General features: G+C 45.5%; 2 protein-coding genes across 2 annotated transcripts; both read left to right on the forward strand.

Annotated features, from left to right (window-relative positions):
* The first annotated feature begins 377 nt into the window (after positions 1–377).
* Positions 378–12,762, forward strand: NAA25 (N(alpha)-acetyltransferase 25, NatB auxiliary subunit). The gene is made up of 23 exons (XM_015815401.1): positions 378–449; positions 1,374–1,512; positions 2,144–2,262; positions 2,775–2,849; positions 3,190–3,297; positions 3,497–3,575; positions 3,876–3,987; positions 4,494–4,583; positions 4,731–4,900; positions 5,604–5,716; positions 5,799–6,006; positions 6,406–6,495; positions 7,292–7,472; positions 7,739–7,838; positions 8,296–8,447; positions 8,781–8,906; positions 9,433–9,676; positions 9,831–9,954; positions 10,214–10,279; positions 10,988–11,085; positions 11,182–11,292; positions 11,477–11,623; positions 11,999–12,762. The coding sequence occupies exons 1-23, from the start codon at positions 390–392 to the stop codon at positions 12,119–12,121; spliced, it is 2,835 nt and encodes a 944-aa protein (XP_015670887.1). The 5' UTR covers positions 378–389; the 3' UTR covers positions 12,122–12,762.
* A 3,203-nt stretch (positions 12,763–15,965) lies between these two features.
* Positions 15,966–19,215, forward strand: ERP29 (endoplasmic reticulum protein 29). Its single transcript, XM_015815420.2, has 3 exons — positions 15,966–16,112; positions 16,938–17,076; positions 18,299–19,215. The coding sequence occupies exons 1-3, from the start codon at positions 15,966–15,968 to the stop codon at positions 18,805–18,807; spliced, it is 795 nt and encodes a 264-aa protein (XP_015670906.1). The 3' UTR covers positions 18,808–19,215.
* Positions 19,216–19,868: the final 653 nt, after the last annotated feature.

The following is a 19,868-nucleotide window of genomic DNA, read 5'->3' on the forward strand; positions in this document are numbered from 1 at the left end:
GGATATGACAAATTTACAAATAATGTAATGTCCAGGCAAGTTCTGATTTCATCTCATTTTAATAACATCTTTTTTTTAATAATTAAGAGTCTTTCCCTTGGCATTTGATTTTTGTTTTATGGTGTGTTGTATAGGAGTTTAATTAAATTTTGTTAACTTTCTCAGATCTAGCCTGGGAATGATGCTTAATATTCAATGAGTTGAATTAATAGTTTTGAAGCCATTTGTTGTGGCTGACTGTTACATCCTTTTAATTTTCTGCTCCTCTCCTATAGTGGCAAATCCCGCCATTGGGAAAAACCCGATCCTCGGCTTTGTAGTCTGTAATAATCTGTCTCTCTGTCTCTCTCTCCTTTTCTTTAGATTATCTTGATAATGGCAATAATAAAATGGCAATCCAGCAAGCAGACAAGCTGCTAAAAAAACACAAAGATCTTCACTGTGCTAAGGTGAGCTCACAGTTAGTTTATTTTGTTAAATTGTCTTTGTCTTAAATCTTGAACAAGCAAGGGCCAGAGTCTGCTTTTAGTCTTGTCGCCTCCCTAGAAAGGGTTTACTGGGTTGGACAACCAGAACTGTGACTTTAAAGCTAAGCTTTGAAGACATCTGTTGTGTGGCAGTTTTTTCCCTCTGCAACATTGCCTTTGTTTCTTCTGGTTTCCCCCTGCTCAGTAAGATCACCTTTGCCATGTTGATCATAAGCTCCAGTTTGTTGAAATAATTCTTCAACTTATTGGTCCACCTCAACATGGCTCAGCATCCTAAGATGTAGTTAAATGTTACCAAAATGATGGACAACAGTGCTTTTAAATATGTGTTAACGATAGTAGCTGAGAGAATTATAAAACAGCAATCACAATCCAAACTTTTGAGATGAGGGAACAAATTGGGTGCATTAGCAAACTATTATGGAAACTAATTCAGTAGTCTGGGGATTGGATCACTGGTTGAAGAAGGCTGATTTTTGTTCGTGAAGGACTGTCTCTCTGGAGGCAGGCAGAGCAGGGTGGGCAACTGACAGCGATCTGACCGCTGCTTCATAGATGGACATACAATGCTGAACCAGAGCAGTGTTTCTCAACCTTGGCAACTTGGATACATGTGGACTTCAACTCCCAGAATTCCCCACACCCCTACCAGTTCCTAGCAGCCATTCAGTTTAAGCTGTATCCTTTCTCCATCTTGTCCTGGATATCTGTCCTGTGACTCAACTTGTCACTCATTGTTTGCCACGCAGGTGTTCAACTTCTGAGATTTAATGTTTGACCCACTAAACATTTCTTTGTTGATTATTCTCGGAATGGGATTTTCATGACTATCCTTATTGACAGCTACTGCAAAACCTCTTAAAATATTCTTTGATCTGTGTGCAGGTTTTAAAAGCAATTGGCCTGCAAAGAACTGGGAGACAAGATGAAGCATTTACTTTGGCCCAAGAAGTAGCAGCCCTTGAACCCACAGATGACAATTCCTTGCAGGCGCTGACTATCCTTTATCGAGAAATGCATCGGCGTACGTTTCCCAGCTATCCTTACCCCTTTATGGCTTTTATTTTCATTTTAAAGAAGTCTCTCTCTCCTTCCAATCCACATGCATCTCATCAGCCCTTCTTCAATATATTGAAGAAAGGATTGTCTCAAAAATGACCACACAGCCTGTTTAGCCAAGATTTTAGTTATAACTCTTAATTCAAAGGCAGAAGAATGATATTTAACTACTTTAATGAAGATTAAGGAAATGTTTCTTTTTTTTTTCTTGCTGGAATTTAGAGGGGGAGCAGAAACACTTTCTGAATTAATGGTTTTTGGGGTTTTTTTTTACTCAATCATGGCAGGATTTCCTAATATTAATATAATGCCAAACGTCTAGGCCAGGGAACCATTTTCATACACTTCCCATTTTACTGCTCCAAAACATTCTGGGGGATTAAAGTGTGATTAAAACTGATCCCTCGAACTGCCAGCTGAGCCTAGATATTGCAGTCATCTGGGGGTGGTTGGGTGGATGCCAAGTGCTGGTGCCATCCTAAAGAGGAGAAGGCGCATCTTAAAGAAAATAAATGGTGCCAAATTGTTCAGTCGGTAATGAAAGGGCTCTGAGTCTTCACCTGCATACTTTTAACGCTTAGAATATCTGCTTTCAGCGGAGCTGGTCACGAAACTCTACGAGGCAGCCGTGAAGAAAGTTCCCAACAGTGAGGAATATCACTCGCATCTCTTCATGGCTTATGCGAGAGTCGGAGAATATAAGAAGATGCAGCAGGTACTTGTCAGCATCGTAGACCTGCTTCTTTCTCAGGGAAGGAGCAGCCTTCCCTCTTCCAAGGAGACCCAGGGAAGGCAGGCTTCCTCACAGATCACCGATGAAATGCAGAATTTCGCATCTTTTAGCCTGAGGAATTGCTGAGGCTCCTGAGCAGACTTTCTTTGGAAGGAAATTCATATGACATCAAAAAATTTCAGGTTACAGTAGAGTTTTGATTGCTGTTTCCTGTTTCCTCCTAAAGCAAAGGCCTCAAGTGGCAGTTAGGGTCAGGCCAGAGAAGACAGAAGAAGGGAGGGGGCAGCTCCTGCCCATCTAGGTTGTCCAAAATGTAACAGAAGTGAGCTTCTGGGAGCGCCTCCATCGTTCTGCTTCCTTCCTCTCAGCAAACACTTTGAAATAGCGTAAAGACTCTCCTTTGAGGTCACCGTTGGCTAGAATATTATAGCTTTTGACTAGTGGGTCGTTTTCTGTGAAGTCCTTCGTCATCTTTATTTATGCTTCTTTTCCAGGCTGGAATGGCACTTTACAAGATTGTCCCTAAAAACCCATACTATTTTTGGTCCGTGATGAGTTTAATAATGCAGGTAGGTCCAACATTTCAGAGGAGAGTCAGAGTGTCTTTGGAATTGGTTTCCTTTCCAGTTAAAATATGTGAAAATGCTAAGTAGATGTTAGAAATAGATTATATATGTTTCAAGCACGGGTTGTAATGCAGCGGCACAGCCTGTCTTAACTTGGTGTCTTCCAGAGCTACAGGGAGCCTGGGGTTGGGGTTATAGTTCCCGGAATTAGGTTAAGAGTGGGCTACATTAAACCTTGCTTGTTTTGGCTCCTCTAGGGAAAAACTAGAAACCAAGAGTGCTGTGTTAGCCAGACGGCGGGCTGGTTCTCTATATGGCAGTCCTATGTGTTTTTTTCTTGCAGTCAATATCTGCGCAGGATGAAAAGCTCTCAAAAACCATGTTTTTACCCCTAGCTGAAAGGATGGTAGAAAAAATGGTGAAAGAAGATAAAATCGAGGCTGAAGCAGAAGTAAGACTTTTTTTCCAATTCGATTTAAGTTCAACGTCAGTTCCAATAAAACGATTTCAGTTCGTGATACAATTTATTGGGCCAAGAAATATATCTCCCCTTCTTAAAGGGTAGCACTGAAGATAAATTAGTGGAGCTAATTGTGGCAAGTCTCTCTCCTCTTGACTTCTCTCTTCCTCTTGCTATCCACTTCTACTAGGTGGAACTTTACTACATGATTCTAGAACGCTTGGAAAAATACCAAGAAGCTCTGGATGTTGTGAGAGGAAAATTGGGAGGTAAAATTTTCCAGTGCTTTTGTTAAAGAGATGTCATCTGTTACACAGAGGATTGTCTGCAGTTTAATGTTGCACCAATTTTCAAAACTATGTGCTTTTATCACAGCCTCATCTACAAACGTGCGTCCGTGCCAGATAGTTTGCATCTTGGGTTATATAAGGCGATTTTGAAATTAAATCCCAGAAAACTTTCCCTGGCTCCCTGCGGTCTAATTTTTGCTGGATGAAAGGGAATTTTGTTTCTGAAATTGACATGTTCATTATGTGAATTTTCATTTTATGTGTGTATGTGTATATTAGACAAATTAACCAGCGCTCTCCAGAGCAGAGAAAACAAATGCATGGAGATGTACAGGAAGCTGAGCAAATGGCCAGAATGCAACGCTCTCTCGAGAAAACTTCTGCTTAAAAAGTAAGGAAACGTAGCCAGGGCCTCTGGGCCACACCTGGCCCAGCCCTTTCGCCTCCTGGGGGTTGCCCCTGATGTTTCCCCTGGCCAGTAAACACATTAGATGGCCCCCAAGAGGAATCTTTTCCTTTTGTTCTTCACTTGGAATCTTTTTTTTTTCTTTTCAGTTATTACATTTAGAGGCCCCCATCTTCTATTAAATAGAACTGCTTAGCCAAACCTTTCTTGTTCTTTGACCCATCACCCAATCCAGGGCCTGGTCAGCAGCCCTTTCCCTAGCCTACCTTTGCCGTTTCAAAGGCTCCCTAATCTGCCCGCGTCATTAATCCACCTGGTTTATTTTTGTGACGTTCAGAGGAGCCCTACGCGGGGAGACACTTTCCTCTTCCTTTCAGGAAACGCTCTTGACTTCCTGCCCTGCTAGGCCCACCCTGTGAATGCTCACAAGAGAGAAGGCGTTCTCCACTGCACTTCAGCTTTTTCCCCTTTCCCTCGTTTTTCTGATCTAGCCCAGATGATTGGCAGTTCTACATGATCTACTTTGACTCCCTCTTTCAACTGATTGACATGGCTTGGACCCCTCCAGCCGAAGGAGAGCAGTGAGTATTCTCTTGGAGGGCTCTGAGAGGCTCGGAATCTTTATAAAGAGAGAGAGAGAGAGAGAGAGAGACAGAGAGAGAGAGAGAGAGAGAGAGAGAGAGAGATGGAATGGAGGGACTGGACCTCACTGCCTTTCTTGTGCTCAGTTCTCTGGAAGGAGACGTGCATCACAGCACAGAGCAAGCCGTCGCCTTCATAGAGCAGAGGCTAATCCACGAGTCCAACAGTGCCCGTCCACTGCGGGGTCCGTACCTGGCCCAGCTGGAGCTGATCAGCCGCTTGCGGCACAGGGGCTGCCCTGAAGAGCAGAAATTGGGTAAGGGCTGCTGCAGGGATGCCGGAATGAGCCTCTTGGGGGGTGGGGGCGCAAGGGGAGACCGTGTCGGGATTTCAGCGGCTGATGTAAACTCTGCAGAAGAATTGCAGGCATCTACCGGTCACTGGGGAGACAATTTGTCTTCTATTATAAATCTTGGCAGTTTTCCTGGAGGTGGATAAATGTGTAAATGCTGAGACTCCCCTGAGCTGCAGCAATGCAAGGTGTGCTCAGATCTCTCTGCAGATCCTCAGTGCTCAAAACAAGAGGAAAACCCTTATGAGTCGTTCCTTTCGTTTGTAGCTTGATTTTTTTAAGGAGGGGAATCATTGACCCAGGCTGAGAGAGTTCCTGGGCTGTATTTTTAATGCCACATTGTGAAGATGCTTTGTCCTTCCTCACCTCCCCCTTTTTTTTTTTTAGATGGATGGTTGGTTTTGCAAGGGAAGTGTTTGTTAATTAAGCAAATCCTAAATCTTCAAACTTGGCAATGTTAAGATGGGTGGGTTTCAAGTCCCAGAATTCTCTATCCAGTTTGGTGAATTAACTGGGAAGCTGCTTTGCTGCAGACTCTCCTGAGCAGTTTTCTGGGCCTTTCCTGGCTATTTACTGTATCAAGAGACCTCGTGAATATTAGAGGACAGTTTTACAATCCCAAAAACTGACTACGCCGCTTTTCAGCTGCTGATTCTTTATTTATTAGGCATTCCAGAAGAACTCATGTTCCAGTATTTCAAGATGTTTGGGGACAAACCTTGCTGCTTTACGGATCTCAAGGTGTTTGTCGACCTTCTTCCATCAACGCAATACACAAAGGTAACCTCACTGGCCACTCCTGCCCCCTGCCTCCTGGACTCCAGAGGTCTTACTTAATAGATTCCTCTCCTTTTGTTTGCAGTTCATCAACCAGTTATTGGGGGTTATCCCCCTTTCCGTCCCACCAGAAGGCAGGCTTGCGCTCCCAGCTAATATCAAAGCTTTACAACAGCACCTATGTGTGATGCAGTTGACACGGTTGCTTGGACTCTTCCACACCATGGACACAGCTCAAAAACTGGCAGCAGTCCAGGACTTGATGTTGCGTTATCGGCACGGATTGGATTTTGGTGAGGAGACTGTCGGGCCTCTTGGCCCTTCTTGGACTCTGTCCTGACCATCTGCCTTTGCGGTTAGATTTAAGCCTTTGTCCGAGGATCTCTAGAGCAGGGGTCCTCAAACTTGGCCGCTTTAAGACTTGTGGACTTCAATTCCCAGAATTCCCCAGCCAGCATGTCTTAAAAGTGGCCAAGTTTGAGTACCCCTGCTCTAGAGCATCATTGACCAACTTGCAAGTTGTTTAGCCCAGCTGGTTAAATCTGGTCACTATTACATTTTGATTTGGGAGAATTGGAAATTTAGCATTTTAAGTAAACCTGTAAGGAATGTTAAATAGCTTTTTCATTGAGCTAGCTCATGTTTGACAGCATAAAATGTTCTATTTTGAGACTTTGTTTTTATTCCCTCAGGAAAATCCTGTTTGAAAACAGAGTTACAGCTTTCAGATTACTACTGCCTGCTTGCTGTTCATTTGCTCCTTGACATCTGGCTGGAGGCAGGTACGTTCTTATAACACCTGTCTGTGATCAGAAATGACTTTGAGATTGACACAATCCCCTGGAAGGGAAGATTATAACCTGCTTCGTTTATTAACAACAATAAAAGTTAGTGGTGAGGCTCAGAGATTTATACAGTTATGTGTGCCATGGAAAAATTGGAGAGAAAGCGTTCTGTTCTTCAGGTAAGACTGGTGTCGTGGTTCAGATAGATGAAACCCATTAAAAAACTTCAAGGCAAGAATTCTTCTTTAAAGAACATTTTATTCAGGAAACAAAGTGTCGGCACTACATAGTTGAACCCAAAACTAGATTCCCTTCCCCCAGATACAAAGTGACAAGTTGCAATTCCCACCCCCATGAAGCAGTCATAAATCACATTCTCCAATTAGGCTAAAGCTCCCTCTCCAGCTCCTCAGCCAGCCAAAACATTATCGGAGTCCTTGAGTTCCCACGAAGCTGAATTTTTCTAAACAGCAGAAAAAGCAAGCTGTACGCGGAGTTAAAATGGCTGCAGTTTCCCTCAGTTGTCAGAGCGGGAACATCCATTGCCACAGCGTTGACAACTAGATTGAATCTGAAATCTGCTAAAGTAGCTGAAGAATTGGAATTTGGGGACATAATAAAGGTGTTCTTTACACATTGAATCTTGGAATTTCTTCCCCATTACGAATGCAATGCAGCTTTGAAGAAGAACTAGACAAATTAATCTCATGGGCAAAGTTGGCTTCACGTACTTTCTGTGCTTCTTCCTTGCCTTCTCACCTCGATCACAGTTTTTGCCCTCTCCCCCCTCCAGGCGAGGGACCGGCCGTCTGGCAGTGCTTGACTCTGCTAGAGGAAGGGTTGACCTGCAGCCCTGCCAATGCCCAGTTCAAGTTGCTGCTCATCCGAATCTACTGCATGCTGGGGGCCTTCGAGCCAGTGGTGGAGCTGTACTCCGGCCTCGATGCCAAGCACATACAGCACGATACCATCGGGTGGGTGGCTCGCCTCTCTCCTGGGCCAGGGGCTTGGTGGAGCTGCTGTCTTGGGCGGGGAAGATGATCCTCTGCCTGGTCTCTCCTCCATTCGCCAGAGGTTGGGAAAGGGTCCTGTGGGGGTCTTTGGGCGAGGAGAGGTGCCGCTGTGCCCCTTTGTGGGAAGGACTTTAAACGGTGGTCTAACAGCTGGGAAAACTGAGCCAGCTTTCATGGTTTGTGAGCATTGTTAGTTTATTCGTTGGTTTGTGCGTTCTGCATTGCAGATACCTGCTGACCCGCTATGCCACAGCTTTTGGCCACTATGCTGCTGCGTCCCAATCTTGCAACTTTGCGCTCAGGTTTTTCCACTCCAACCAGAAAGATGTAAGTGTGGGAAGAGGAGGAAGAATCCGTTTCTCCCCTTGAGAGAGCATGTGCAAAGTCCTTTGAAGCAGAGCCAGCCCTTCCCGCCGTTCCTCTCCCTCCCTTTGCCTGGCCTCACGTTGATACCCAGAGTCTGGTAGGAGAAGCAGAAGGGAGGCAAGGATGGATGGACTTGTGCTTGGGTCGATAATCAGCCCGAGTAAACAAATAATTTCTAAACCTTCAAGCACTTGGTCCTACTTCCTCACTGAGATTGCGCTTCCTGCTTCCTCCTTCCTAAAACCAAGCTCTCGAAAATTTGTGCAAGTCTCAAAGAGTGACGGCTGCACAAGGGCTGGGGCCCCTCAGGATTGGACCATGCCTCTGGAGCGTCTTTTGGGACTCCCACCAGGCAGGCAGTCAGTCCGTCTCTCTTGACTGCCTCAAGCCTTGAGCACCTCCTGTGTTTTCTTTGCAGACCTCAGAATACATCATTCAGGCCTATAAATACGGGGCATTTGAGAAGATCCCAGAATTCATCGCTTTCAGGAACAGGCTGAACTCCTCACTTCATTTTGCACAAGTCCGCACAGAACGAATGTTGCTGGATCTTCTCCTGGAAGCCAATATGTGAGTCCAGAGAAACGCCTGTAACCCTGTGAGGGCTTTTCCTGGGAAGGCAGCGAAGTTGAGCAGGGTTTGAGTAGCAGCGATACTGTGTAAAAATGGAAGGACAGATCCTAGCAACTCTTGAAACATCTGGGCCTGTTTGGCTTATTTTCGTAGAGAGAGAAGCTTTTGATGAAAACACAATCCGTCACCTGGCGTGTTTTCCCTTGCAAGTCGGGAGACATCCTGATGGCCCTATTGAAAAGAGAGGGGAAAAAAAACCCCTTAAGCAAATCTCAGCAAACACTTTTGAGTGCCTAACCCAGCATTTCTGTTTGGTTCCTCATGAACCAGATCAACAAGCTTGGAAGAAAGTATTAAATCCATGAGCCTAAGTCCGGAGGAGGACGACATTCCCTGGAAGGACCTGCGGGATAATAGAGACCTCGCCGTCTTATTTAATTGGGACCCGAAAGACAAGTAAGCCCCAAAGGTTATCATGCACAGTAGAAGCTTTATATGACCTGAAGGGAAACGGGAATATATCCAGGGACAGTGCAGGTTTTACACTGGGCATTTATACAGCCACCTGAAATAAATAGATCATCCCGAATTATAATAGATGCAGTGAAGTATTAGCACCATTTAGAAGGAATTCTTTCCTTCAGTTTTCACCCCAAACTAGGAACCTATTTGGGGGTTTCCGGATAAACCCTGTGGTCTGTATCATTTGCATAACGACCCAAAAGATATAACATACAAACACAAGTATGCAGATGGTATACATTACATCCACTTGGATTTAATCAATCCCTCCCTCCTCCAGACTTGCAAAAGATGTGTTAGAATAAGGTTTTACTGTACCTTTGTGGATGGAAGGGACGACGCATCCCTTCACAAACGTTGACCTAGACTTCCAAGTTTCAGGGATACAGGGACAACAAAATAGGCGGCTTGCGTATAGGTTTCTGGATCTGAATTCTCCCTCTTTCCGTTTCTCTCTCAGGAATATTTCTGAAGAGCACAGAAAATACTCCTTGGAGGAAGAGACCACCTGGTTGCGGATTCGGTCCCTGACATTACGGTTAATAAGCGGGCTGCCAGCTCTTAGCCACAGCAGCCAGCCGAAGAACTCAGAGAAAAGCACCGAGAATGGAGTCTCCTCCAAGATAGACACCGTCCGGACTCTCCTGCGGCAGCTGGACGATGCAGTGAGGTCGGGGAAGTGGTTCCTACAGAAAAATATTCAGGTACAGGTCAGGGAAAGAATGCTATTTTTTTAAATAGACCGGTTACAATAGTAAACGGGGCTCTTAGAAAAACAACTTGGGTTAGATCTCAAATAACGTTGTCTTTTTTCCCTTGGAAATTATGTGATAGGCTGTGTTTCTCCTCCTTCCACAGTATCCGGCCCTCGGCCCCCCTTCTTCACGGATGGCCAGCTTCTTTGACAGTGGGAGCTGCCAGTCCCAAACCAGCTTGTTTTACCTAGTTAGTGAAATTTATGAATTAGATACCAATGGCTTAGGTAAGCCCTCCAACTTCCTTCAATTTGGGGCTGAAGGGAGAGAGCGGGAAACAGGGATTAGTCCAGGAGTGTCCAACCTTGGCAACTTTAACCTTGCTGGCTGGGGAATTCTGGGCGTTGAAGTCCACAACTTTCATATCTGAGTTGTGCCACTGTTGCTTTTTCCTTTTGCTTCTTCTCACACACACCCCCTTATTTGTGTATTTACGATAGGCCACTTCTAATTGGATAAACAAGTGGCTCCCTTATTTATTTGCAGAAGATTCCACGGCAATTCAAGAGCGAATAGGAAATTGTTTGAAATCATTACTGGAGCAACTAACAGGTATGCCAGGTTTGCAAATAAGTCCCCAAGAATTCTGACCTACTTCAGACCTGACAAACCTGCTTCCTTAACTTGTGGACACGTTTTGGGGGGGGGGTCCCCTTTCCTAAAAGAGCCAGCTTTCACAGACCACCTCTGCAGAACTGCTAAAGATTATTTTTACCCACGGTGTGTAAATACAAGGCAGGCCCCGATTATTCACTTAGGCCAATGTTATGAAAGTATGCAGCATTCATAGGAAAGACATCTTAAGTGACCAGTACTGCATAGATTTGAGGGAAAGCCTTGAAAAGCCATGTGAGTTAGTTATTTAAGTATTTTTCTTTCAGTTACGTTTTATTTGCCCTGGCCTTCTTAGCCTATTTTCTTTAAGCAAGTAGTTTGCACTTCTGGCATGTTGGAGAGGTCAGAAAGAGCTTGACCCTTTATGGGTTACAGGAATGTGGCCATTTTACAGACAGGAAGGAAGTGCTCTACTTCGGAGCATCAGGCTCTGAGAATAATAAGCATCGTGGAGAGGATGGACCGTTACAGCTTTTGTCTATTTCCGGGAGGAATATCCGTTCTATCTTCCATAATTCAGCCAAAGGGAGCAGAGTCTGTATGGCTGCAAAGAGGGGAGATGGGTGTCTGTGTGGCTTTGCAAAAAACTTAAATATTCACAAACCTTTTTTCTCCCCTCTTCCTCTCTCTCCTTCTTTTCTTAAGATCAGGTCAATAAATGCAAAGGCGATTTGTTGGAAGTCAGGGAGGGCAGCTTCAAAACCCATCCAAATATTTTAGAAAACCTGGTCTTCTTTGTGGAGGTGAGTCTGGGCGATCTGAGCCACCCAGCCTGCTTTGCTGAAAAAGGCAGCAGCGCCCCTAAAGCGCCTCCCCTCCCCTGCTTCTCATCCTCGCAGACCACCTCCCTCGTCTCGTGGGTCTGCAGTTACTCGGACGCCGTCCTTCGGCCCTGGAAATCAACCCTGCAAAAGAAGAAGAAGAAGAAAAAAGACAGCAGTGGAGCCCTGGTAGGCTAGGCCGGGTTGCCTTCTTCCTCTTCCTGTCCCCCACCCCCCACCCCAAGCCACAGCTCGGCTTCTAATTCCTGATGGTTGAGAGCAAATTCTTCATTCGGTTCATGTAACGAATTAAACAATTGAGGACAGACCACGGAAGGCCTTTTAAAGCTTCCCCTCTCGCACGTCTTTGTAGCCTCCTGTGTTCACCAGCTTCCAAGATTATGTTTCTGGACTCCAGACGCTCATTTCCAACGTGGTAGATCACCTCAGAGGGCTTGAAATTAACTTAACTGCACTTAAACTTGAAGAGCTGTACATAGACAATAATTCACTTTTGCAGGTAAGAAATAGTAGCTTTTAAAGGAATGCTCTCCGACCTCCTGTGGTCAGAATTTGTCTTACTCTTTCTGTTCATTTTTCAACCCTGCCTTTTTGCTCAAAATATTTCTTGGCGCGTGGAAAAACTCACAGCTAGTTTGCCAGTCTGAAGTTCCTGGCAGATGGCTAGCTCAAATACTTTGGCTGGTCCAACGCCGTGCATCCTTAAGCTGTTTTCTTCCTTTAAAAATTGTAATTTGCCAGCATCTCTTCTTAGAAATTCAAAGACGGTTGTAACGTAAATTTATCGTTATTTGGAGATTTTTATGGGAATATTTCAAGAGTCGGTCCGGTTGGTTTTGATTATCTTGTGTGCATGCCCTTTTCTCTTATCCAGGAAGAAAAGAAGTTTACAAAGACTGCGCTAGGGAAAGTCCAGAGTAGTTACCAGCACGCGGTTCAAGAAATTGGAGAGCTGCTGAAAAAGAGACTTGATACAATAAAAAATCTAAAGGTTTGATGAAATGCCTCCTTGTGGAGAAAGCCAGACTGAAGCATTGGCATCAGATAAGCAACATCTACCATCCCTTCTGTGTTAAAATCTGGAACTTCCTCATAAATGCATGAAGGACTTTGATCACAAACTTTTTTTTATGTATTAAAAGATATATTCAAGCCGATTAAATTATTGTACATTAAAAGAATGGACACAGGGACCCTCCACGGTCAGGGTTAGACCACTTTTTATACATGTTCATAAGCAGATCACAACAGATTCTAGATCCCCGGCCTAACCCATTGCATCTCCCTTGGCTCTGAGGGAGGGGATGTTCTCCAGAAACTGTTGGGAGTCTCCAACTCTTTAGAAGCAGCAATAGGAATCCAGTGTAAAGCATATTTCAAAGGAATTTGTATTTTCCCCTCTCCCATAGGCAAGGCAGCATTTATTTTGCGTGCACGTTTTTGCCCTACAGAAGCAAATGACCAGGCCGGAGGTCATCTGTGGACACCCTAAGCATCTCTTGGGCTCTCCTGCTTCTGCCACAGCCAAGTAAATCTGACTGTTGAACGATCTGGTCTACAACAGGGTCTTTTATTCTCCTTTATGTATGCAACTTCCCTTACAGCCGTTCAAATTGGTTGGAAAGAGGACCAGCGTCAGTTACCGCATCAAACCTCCTTTTCCCTACCCTGTAAGTGTCACAGAACAGCGCTGTCAGTTAAAGCCACTCCAGTGGTTTCCAAGAAAATGGAAAAACTTTGGTTTAGAAATGCGACTGGACCTAGAATTCCATAGGAATCAGGTAAAAGGTTATCAGTGTAAGTGGTGGCAAAAAGCCCTCAATAGAGCTGTTGTTATTTTAAAGAAAATAGTCTGCCGTCTAAAGCTGTGCGGTGGTGCCTTGATGTTTCTTCCACTTTCAGAGTTGGCATGTTGAGGCAGGCTGGCTGAGTTGAGCTGAACCACAGTTCTTTCGTATTTCTAATTTCAAAGTGCTCCCAAATACCTTCTGGAATATGTATATATAAGGTGGATTTTGGATGGGACCCAAGAATGGAGAACAAGAAGCTCCAACCGCTTTCAAATCCTTTTCGCGTTCAGAACTCCCAAAATACCTGTTGAGCCAGGGAGTATTTCGAGTGCTCCGCATTTTGACATTCAAGCTGTTGGGTGAAAAAAGGGTTGCGCTCCTGCGTAGCCAGTTGCGGTTACTGACAGCAAGTTGGCCTTTCGTTGTGCACATTCGTAGCAGGTTTCACTTTTCTGTGATATCACTAAGCTTGTGTTTTCCGAGTTTACTTGAGAGAATTGATTGGTTACCATTGTATTTTTTTTTTAATCAGTGGGTACTAAAAACCACAGGATGTGGTCCTGTTTTTTCCTAAGCAATTGCCAGATTGAAAGGAAGCCTCGTGAACGTAGAGTTTATGGCCAGGAAGATAGCCAGGTAGCATCAGAGTCAGGTAAGCTAAGGTAACCCCAACTATATGGGTTACTTTCTCGTTAGCCAGGATCCAGGCTTTGAAGCAGTGGCCTTGGTTCAGCCCGATTTATTGCTGTCTGCCAGCATATCCAGCATGTTGATGGGCTCTCCATGGCTTGTCTTCTCAAGGCCCCCTCTCACCTGCCCCAGGAGAGGTTCTCACCTGTTTTACAGGCAGCCCTACCTGCCCCGTGAGGAACAAAGAGCTTTGCCTGGACCTGCTGTAGACTTATCCTATCAAGAGATACCGCAGTGGTGATCTGGAGGTGATTTTTGTACAAAAACATGACTCCTGCAGGGTATGTTACTTAGTCTGAGAAAAGGGGCAGAATAAATACGTAATTTATTTTCCAATAAATAATTTCTAGAAAAAATGTTTTGGAGCTTCTATTGAGAAGCAGCTTAAAAGGTCTTTAAAGAACGGTTTGAGCAACGGTTTCAGGACCGTCAGTCCTGAATATATTGTTTTTCTGGTGGACAGCTTGATTCAAAATGCCCGTTTTGGAAATATAATGGTGGCTTATGGCCTTCTGAAACCCCTGTTGTCAGAGCACTTCATGGCGCTTGGATTTTTAAGGTGCTTTCAGCACGATCAGCTCCTTCCCCAAACTCTTTTTTTTTTTCATCCAAAAAGTATTCTTAAGAATATTGACCGTTGATATCCTTCGCTTTTGAGATTGCCTTTTTAAACAACCTTTCCAAAGCTTTCCTCGTTTGATCAAGTAGAGGAGGCCATAATCTCAAGATTATAAGCCACACGTTACATAAATTACTTGTATTTGTTTCAGTTATTAAATCTTTTCAAGATTTCTTAGGATTTCCTTCTGCTACAGAGAAGATGCTACTCCTCCTCCCAAAACAGGTATGGGGAAGAGAAGCTGCTGGAAACTAGTGCTGTTTTTTTCCCATTTGCCCAAACATGTGAAATTCTGAATTTGTGACGTAATTATTTTGTCCATGTCTTCTGGAAGTGGGTCGGCGTACCTGGGGGTATTTAAAAAGAGCTGAAAGCTTGAGAATAAGTAATCCTTTGATTCAGGGTCCTTCCGAGGCAACTTCTAGGAACGAAAACCTTTGGGTTATATTTTCTGGCAGGCTGTAAACTCAGTTTCCTTTTGCGGAAGCAGAACATCTGTGCAACTGTGTTTCCTTTCCAATGTTGGAAGTTTAGGGTTTTATCATTTTTTTAAATCATTTTCTTATATTTAGAAATTGAATTTATATTTGAAATTCTGATAATTGAATCATGGGGTTTGTTTTGCCTCTTATTTGAGCTATAAAAGGAGAGGTATTTGGCTACCTGTTCTGTTCTAACACTGTGGAGCTTCTTTGCTTTGCTTTGCTGTTTTTTAATTTGTGACTATGTTAAACACCTCAACCACCAACAGAAATTTAAAAGGATAAAACTGCTAACAATCTGCTGTAAACTGAATGGGTTTATAATTTATAAAAAAAAAACTCAGTTTCTTTATAACCAACTTTTTCTGTGCCTTTTTGTTTCTTTCAAGCTGGGAAACGTTCACCTCTCTCTGAAGGGAGATCTTTGCGTTTCAATGCTAAGAAGTTAGCTGTGATCCAAAACGCGCCGTTTAAAGGGTCTTTTAAGTGTTGTGGGGACAGACAGATGTTAGAGAGGTCTACAGGCCTCAGGCTGGCAGAAGTCAAGGCTGGCTTGGTGCATTTTGAGGCCCATTTTCTGCAGCGTAAAGGCAGCATTAGAAGGGTTGTGGGGTTCAACGCTTGCACCATTCAGAGGTAGTCAACCTGGGCTCTTTTATGACTCGTGGACTTCAACTCCCAGAATTCCTGAGCTGGCACAGCTGGGAGTTGAAGTCCACCAGTCATAAAAGAGCCAAGGTTGACTACCCCATTTGCAAAGCTGGACTTTTACCAGTCGCCTAGTGAAATCTCAAAAGCCAGAAGAGGAGGAGAAGGAGCAACCCCGGGGAGATGCCGTTAGGCAGGCCGGCGTTTCCAAAATTGCAGCCTTTATAGCCTGGGTGGGTGGGTGGGCAGCTTCCCACCAGCCAGAGGTCGGAGCAGGGCGGGGAGAAGCGGGGCTTCCTTGCTTCTACGGCAGTGTTTCTCAACCTTTGACCATTTTAAGGCATGTGGACTTCAATTCCCAGAATTCCACAGCCAGCATTGCTGGCTGTGGAATTCTGGGAGTTGAAGTCCACATGCCTTAAAATGGTCAAAGGTTGAGAACCCCTGTTCTACGGGGTGTCTGCTCCAAAGGGGGGCGGGGGAGAGGCAGGGAAGGAGCGCGGCTTGGCCTGCGGGGGGCGCCGGCGAGTGCCGCGGAACCGCCCCCGCAAGCCCCTCCCCCGCCGGGGAAGTTCGTCGCCCGCTCGCTCGCCCAGCAGCCACTTGGTCGCCATGGCGAGTCCCGGGCGCCGCGCCTGCCGCCGCCGCCTCCTGCTGCTGCCCCCGCTGCTGCTGCTGCTGCTGTGCGCGGCCCCCGAGAGGTGCGGGGCGCTGCACACCAAGGGCGCGCTCCCGCTGGACACCGTCACCTTCTACAAGGTAAGCCCGCGCCCCGCCCGGGGGTCCCGACGGGGCCAGCGCTGCCGCAGAGCGAAGCGGCTGGCGGGGCGCATCGCGGGCCTGTGCGCCTTCGCCCGTCGAGCGGAAGCGGGGTGGCCCGGCGGGAGGAGGCCTCTGGGGAGGCGAAAGCGCGCCCCTCTCGGGTCCCCTTCCCCGCCGCTCCTCCCCGGAAAGCCCGAGAGGGCGGGGAGACGGCGGGGCGATTCCCACCGCTCGCCAATCCGGGGAGTCCAAGTGGACGGCGAGGGCGATACGGACCTCCTCTTCCCTGGGCGCCGCCGTGCCTCTGATCGCGCGCAAAGTGCGTTTCCCCCTTCTAAGCAGCAAGGGCGGGAAGGGGGGAGCCCAGCGAGGCTTTCGGGGTGACGGGAATCCCAGGCTCTCCTCCCCGCACCTTTTACTCAAGAAGCAGCGCATTCAGACAACCTGCGAAGGCTCTGCCTTTTTTGATTACCAAAAATTACATGCTGCCCATCTCGGCTCTTTGTGCTCTGGATCTGGGGAGGCCGGCAGTCGCCAGGGAGGCGTGGGAACCGTGGCCGGAAGGCTGCAGGCAGCCCCGCCTGGATGCTGCCTCAGTTTCCCCAAGCCTAGAATGAGGCAGTGAGGCGTCAAAGCAACTCCTTCCTGGAGACGCTGCAGAATAACCTGTTCTCCATTTTTGGAAGGGATCCATCGTGGCAGACTCTGCAGGGTGATCATGAGCATTTAGGCAGGGAGGGGCCTTAGTAAGCACCACCTCTTCCAGCTGGTCCTTCTGCAGGGGGGGGGGCTCCAGCCTGGCTTGTGTTGCTCTTTCCACAGGTGATCCCAAAGCACAAGTACGTCCTGGTGAAATTCGACACCCAGTACCCTTACGGGGAGAAGCAGGATGAGTTCAAAAAGGTGGCTGAGAGCTCGGAGTCCAGCAGCGACCTGCTGGTGGCTGAGGTGGGGATCTCAGGTGAGATGGGGCTCTGTCTAGGTGGTCCCTACCTGAGGTCCAGAGGTTGGCTTTGAGATGATGAGGAAGATCTATTTATTTCTTAAAATGGTCGTGCAGTTTTAAGAAATAAGATTCATGCTATATTTGGGTACTGTATTGGATATGTTAGCTGTCTTGAGTTATTTATCAAAATAATAAAGGCAGGATTTTTAATATATATTTGTATCTCGCCTTTATTATTTTGAGAAATAAGTCAAGGCGGCAAACATGTCCAACATACTTTCCTCCTGCTCATATTCTGCACAACGACAACCCTGTGAGGTGGGCTGGGCTGAAAGGGGGGGAACTGGCTTAAGGTCACCCAGCTGCCTTTCATGGCTAAGGCAGTACTAGAACTCACAATCTCCTGCTTTTTAGCCTGGTGCCGTAACCACTAGACCATACTGTCTCTCATATAAACAAAACTCTCTGGATTTACTTAATTGTCATGTGCTCAGTCTGGTACTTTCCAGATGTAGCCTCTGAATCAGCTCTAACCACTGAGCCTTCAGCCATTACAAGATTTTGGGTGCAGGGTTGCAAATACCCTCACAGATCTAATACCATTTTTCCTCCTGGCCTATAATGAGACCTGGGTCGTCTCAGTGGAACCACAAGATTTTCCAAAAGTTCAACTTTCGATCTTCATTTCTAAAATGGGCCTCTCTCTGTTACCATTTTAGAAATGGAAATTCCCCTCCTGTCCCTCTTTTAAAATGACACCTGCTGTTTCTTTCCACCCCAGGACAATCAACATGATAGCACAAAGAGGGTGAAGGAAATAGAGAGTTTGAATTCTCCTGCAGGGCTGCACTTTTTGGTCTCGTGCTTTTAGCCAGGATGTGCTTTGCAAGGAACAAGCTGCTAGACCTCAAGGCTTTAAAATTTTGGGGTTCTACCGGCTGCATATTTTCATCCTTCAAATGATTGAATGTTCCTTTATATTATGAAAGTTACGGTAATAGTTTAATCAACCCACTCAAACAGAACTTAAAATTTCTGTTTAGAAATTTCTTCAGTTTGGACTTGTGAAAGTCACTTAAGCACTCTTATTGATTGATTGATTGATTAATTAAATTTATATGCTACCCATTTCTCCGATAAAGTGACTCCTGGTTAATCACATCTGCGGTGAACAATGACCAGCAAACCCACTAACTAGTTATTCTCCTACCTGAGTTTATATTGCTTTTCTTTACAGATTATGGTGACAAGCAGAACATGGAGTTGGGGGAAAAATACAAACTGGATAAAGACTCCTATCCAGTTTTCTACTTGTTCCAAGATGGTGACCTGGAGAACCCCTTGCCTTACGATGGTCAGGTTAAGGCCAGTGCTCTCCAGCGTTGGCTGAAACTCCGAGGGATCTACATGGGGATGCCAGGTTGCCTGAAAATATTCGATGCCTTGGCCAGCAAATTTGTAAGTGCCGCCCAAGATCCTGAGCATCGCCAGGCTCTCCTGGAAGAGGGCCAAGAGCATTTGGCCAAGGCCAAAGAGAGCGAACGCAAATCCGCCGAGCAATACATCAAAATCATGGGCAAAATCCTTGCCCAGGGGGACCAGTTCATCCCCAACGAGATCTCCCGGATCACCAAGCTGATAGATGAGAACAAGATGAGCGACGGGAAGAAAGAGGAATTCTCGAAGCGCTTAAACATCCTGTCTTCCTTCCAAAAGAAGTCGAACAATGAGAAAGAAGAACTTTAACAGGGCAGGTGAAGGTGGTATATAACATGGGGTGAGGTCCCAACTGGTGCTCCTTTAAGCAGGCAAAAACTTCCCCTTGCTGCTTCAAAGAGGTTGCAAAGCCCTTTTAAAAGCCCCCTACCCACCCCATTATTGGGGACAGAACACACCCAACTTCAGCAGGGGGAAATTTCAGAGACAACCATGAAGTCCAATAACCCCACTCCATTGAGAGGAATTTGAGCATGCAAGAAACGGGGTTAGCACTGGGTGGTTTTTGTGTGTGGAGCACCATTTGGTCCAAGGGAAATTTATTAGAGAAAGTGAAGTCAAAGCTACACCTGTCTCTTACTGACCAGTATTCACCGAAATCAGTTTTATGGAAAAGGTACTTAATTTGCTAATAAAAGTTACTGGGGAAACAAACGCGTAAAGGCATTTTTCTCTTTTATCACAACTTTCTTAATCAAATGAACCCTCGTGGTTGAGCTTCTAAGAAATGAAATTGTGTTCGACATTTAAAGTTGCATTTGAGATTGCCAGTATGGGGATTTATATCTTTCGACCCTTTATTTAGCAACTCTGTCTTGAATCACACACAAGCCCACATGCACACAAACACACAACTGTATGAGAAAAACCACAAGGTTTTTTTGATCAGGAAAATGTAAATGTCCAGTTGCCTCCTTTCTAACAGCCGAGACAAAAGCGGTTGGGACAAGTCATAATATAACTAACCTTGCTTTATTGAATACTTTGCAATAGTTTGAATTCACACAACATGCTAAGCCAAATCTAAGCAAATCAGACTCTCAGACTTCATTCTTCAAAGGACACCTAGTTCTACCAAGCTTTGCTAAATAAAACATTTGCAATCCTTCCTTCATCACAAAATTTAGGAACTTATATCACAGCTCAAGATTCTTAAAAACCTAATTTCTGTGCCCAGTTCCATTCTGTGCTACCTCTAATAACCTGAAGTCTTTCAGAACGTTTCCATCGACAAGTCAACTTCTTGGGGTCTTGAAGCTGGAAGGAAAGAATTGTCAATACCAGTTGGAACTGGGAGCAGGGAAATGTTT

This window comes from Protobothrops mucrosquamatus, unplaced genomic scaffold, assembly GCF_001527695.2.
Source record: "Protobothrops mucrosquamatus isolate PMUCROS unplaced genomic scaffold, P.Mucros_1.0 scaffold342, whole genome shotgun sequence".
Lineage (NCBI taxonomy): Eukaryota > Metazoa > Chordata > Lepidosauria > Squamata > Viperidae > Protobothrops > Protobothrops mucrosquamatus.